This window comes from Lissotriton vulgaris, chromosome 7 (assembly GCF_964263255.1).
Source record: "Lissotriton vulgaris chromosome 7, aLisVul1.2, whole genome shotgun sequence".
NCBI classification, from domain to species: Eukaryota; Metazoa; Chordata; class Amphibia; order Caudata; family Salamandridae; genus Lissotriton; species Lissotriton vulgaris.
This window is the reverse complement of record NC_141695.1, coordinates 1,202,443,395-1,202,447,043: the sequence shown is the minus strand read 5'-3', so window position 1 is coordinate 1,202,447,043 and position 3,649 is coordinate 1,202,443,395. Positions and strand designations below refer to the sequence as shown.

At 47.0% G+C, this 3,649-nt stretch overlaps 1 protein-coding gene across 1 annotated transcript; it reads right to left on the bottom strand.

The window, feature by feature from the left end:
* Positions 1-251: 251 nt before the first annotated feature.
* On the bottom strand, positions 252-2,371 carry LOC147703177 (claudin-4-like). The gene has a single exon (XM_086931711.1). The coding sequence runs from the start codon at positions 2,221-2,223 to the stop codon at positions 1,567-1,569; it is 657 nt and encodes a 218-aa protein (XP_086787837.1). The 5' UTR covers positions 2,224-2,371; the 3' UTR covers positions 252-1,566.
* Between the last annotated feature and the right edge of the window lie 1,278 nt (positions 2,372-3,649).

Here is a 3,649-nt window from a genome sequence, read left to right as displayed (position 1 = left end):
TGTTATTGATGCTTTCCATGCCGGCTGCTGGACGTACAGTAGTATATTTCGCGCACACACGTTATTTTAGGCACATGCCCAACTTGCTGCAAAAAATGGCCAACTTGCTGCAAAAGAGAGGAATTGCTCCCACGTACCCTGATGAGGGCACCATTGCAGATGGCACTGCCCTCAACAGTGGCCATTTTGTTCAGGACCAGCCCTGGCATTAAATAATATTTCTGACAAAAGTTCCCATATGACAAGACTCGTTTCAATTAAACAGCAAAATATTTATTATTCCAAATTGATGTTAAAGTCTCATACATTAAAAAGTTCTGACATGATAAAAACGTATCCTAACATCCAAAAAGCAGTTTATGGCACCTGGGAGGATGGGCACAATCATTCAAATATATAATTTGAGACTGACTGCTTGTAGTCAAAGAAGAGACACCTTGACGGTCTTAGATCAACCTAAGTGCACACAGTCGAGAACCATCACTCAACCTATTGTACATCCTTTTTGCGACAGCCATTTTAAATTCGGGGGGCAAAGACGTTTATCAATTAATAACAGATGCCCGGTATCTTCTTTCACAGCTAAAAAGGCAAAACATTGAAAAATAAAATGCCCTGTAGTTGTAGAGAGGCCTCCCCAATCCGCTAGTCAAAGGGATTCGTGTGTCAGAATCTTCTGCAAAATTAGCCATGGCAGGGTTTTTTCAATACAGGAAATTACCGTGGAAAAGAGCAGTATTTAACAAAAAGAGCAAGCTTTTTTCCTGAGCCTTTAAATGGTGCGTTAGAAGATGTTAATAAACAAGCCCGGTTTTTTATCAACTTCATTCAGGAGGGCGATAAAATATGAATTCGATAAAAAAAACATCGAAATCATTTTAGGAGGTTTAGCTACATTGAAATTTTTTATGTAAATGGTTTAGAAGGTACACGTGATTAAATGTTGCTTTCCACTGAAAAACGATGGCCGCCTTTCAGCAGATAAAGAGTGTTTTTCTGAAATAGCATGCAGTTTTAATGTTGCCCCCCACCAGACCCCACCCCCCAATAACCCACAAAGTTACCTGAGTGGTGTCAACAACGGTCACTCAATGGCCTATTGTGCATGGTTTTGTTAAGGTTCTGACACCCTCGACAAAACCAACATATGACATGTGCTAGGAAGGAAGGTAGGCGCATCACAGATGCCATGGCAATTGTGGGCTCACCATGCCACAGGACACCTCCGTCCTGGCATTTGTTGAGACCATCTTGGTGATGTTTTTATCTGCTGTAGTGTGTCCATGGTCCCATGACGGAAAAACACACTAAAAGAAATACAGAAAAAGCATTGTGGAAGGAGTCCAGTCACAACGGCATTGGCCACATCAGGCGACCCCAAAGGATCGCTTGGCATACGTCTGATGGAAATCCTTCCTCCATGCATGTTGGGAATGTAGCGTTTACCCTTTCCCATGCCTTCTATCCTCCATGCAACAGTCAGATCATCGGTTTGCGGTCCATGCCTCATCCCTCTGCAGTCCAGATCTCCCCTGATGTTGGTTTTCATTGCTCACTCCTTCGCGGTCACACATAGTCCTGCCTTTTGAGGCCCGCTGGCTCTACTGTGGTGGGGGCAGGTGGGGCTGAGTGTCCCTTCTGCTGCTGGTACGGGTCACCCAAAGTTGGACAAGAGCAGGAGAGCAGTGCCCCACCCAGCATGAGCAAAACGCTGCCGCCCCAGCCGATGTAGAGTGAAGAACCCAACTCGCGCTTGAGGGGCTCGGCCACCAGCGGGTTGTAGAAGTCATTAATGATATGGATAGCCAACCAGCAGATGGGGATGAAGCCGAGTAGGCCGGCGAGGAGGAAAAGGATGCCAGCCATAATCATGATGCGGGTCTTGACAGACGCCTCGTCCACACACTTGGTGCATTTGGCCCCGATGATGCTGACGAAGAGGCCGATTATGGCCAATAGAATGCAGATGATGGTGAGAGCGCGGGCTATCTGCAGGTCCTGGGGCAGAGCCAGCATAGAGTCATATGTCTTGCACTGCATGTGGCCGCTCGTCTGTACAATGCAATTCATCCACAGGCCCTCCCAGATGATCTGTGCCACCACAATGCTGCTTCCAATGAAGGCAGTCACCTTCCACATGGGCAGGGCACAGGCGATTACAGAACACAGCAAACCCACTATGCTAAGGGAGACACCCATCATCTCGCGCCCAGCTGATGGCATCTCAGGCAGTCTGGGTGCACTTATCTCCCGGTCACTCAAAGGAGTCGAGTGAGCAGAGGAGTGCAGTTTACTTAGCCAAGTCCAGTGAACCTCCTCTTGGTGCCAACATGTGCTAATAGATGGGCATGCACTGGATCAAGACCAGTCTTAGGAATATGCTATTTGTGCCAACAAACCACAAAATGGTCACAGAGATGAGCAACTGAATTTGAAAAATCCAAAGAATTTCCAGTGGGTGGCATCAAGCAAGTGGCTTTGGTGAGGCACACTTGACCTTGGCTAGTTTAAGTGGCAACAAGGAAGCAAGTGGGTGCTTAAATGTTTATAAGTTCTAAGTAGGCTCCAAGGAATCTTTGTTAAGCGCCAGAAAGTGGGGCGTGGCACCTCAGTCTGATACAACGCGTCCAAGGAATATCATTTGGGCATCAACAAGCGAGAAGGTGAACTGATGTTCACTCACTGAAGATGGTAAAGTTCTATCTGCTGAACACCAGCAGGAGCTTGCAGGGATTTTCACTCTCTTCTAAGGAACCTTCACTGAAGACCAACAAGCAAGCAGTTGTGGGGTCCTGTTGTTGACTCAGATGATGTTTGGGAGTTTTTTATTGTTGGCCCCAGTCATGGGGTTACACAGATTTACGTGGTGACAGGTTCTGGGAGTTTTGGATTACTGCCACCACATTTCATTGAAGGGTCCATATTTCCTTTTGTTCCAGAGTTGTGGATTGTTGTTGGTCACAGCGCGTCAAGGCTATTAACAGTTGCCTGCTCCAGGGGCTGGGGATTTGCCGATCATCTCTGTGAATATTAAATTGTTTTTGTTCCCAGTGGATGTGGGCTGCTGGTGATCCAGGTGGTTGAATTGTTTGACTTTCCTTCAGCAGGGGTGATTGGTGGTTTCTAATTGTCTATGGTGTTAGTGGCTGAGATTATGAGTTGTCTTCAGTCCTGGTGATGGGGTATTGCAACCGGTTTTTGGTCCTTGCAGTTAAGGGTGTGATCTAAGTGGTTGGATTCCTGGAACCTGGAATCACGGATAGCTTTGCCTCCAGCTGAGTGTAACGATGGTTGGAGATTGTCTTATGTTCCAGTTGCTGAGCTCTGTTGGTTGTGTGTTGGCTTTTGGTCCCAGTAGTTGACCTCTGAGGTTGTGACGTCTCTTACAGTCCAGGTTTCTCATGAAGAGTGTAGGTTCTGCTGCTCCTAGACTCCAAAGTTCTGTGCCCAGAGCACTCAGGGTCCTTTATAGACGCATGTTGAAGGGAGGGGCAAACAGTAGGTCTGTGGTGGGCAGGAGGGCTTCAGGGCATTGCAGATGTTGGGATAAACAGAAAAGCCCTCCCTGCCTTCGAGATGGCTTTTGACATGGTCTTTGTTCATTGTTTTTTGTTGTTGTTCTGGAGCTGGCTTCAGACAGTGATACGGG

Coding starts and splice junctions, on each gene's coding strand:
- LOC147703177 (XM_086931711.1), bottom strand. CDS start 2,223: ATGCCATCAGCTGGGCGCGAGATGATGGGTGTCTCCCTTAGCATAGTG.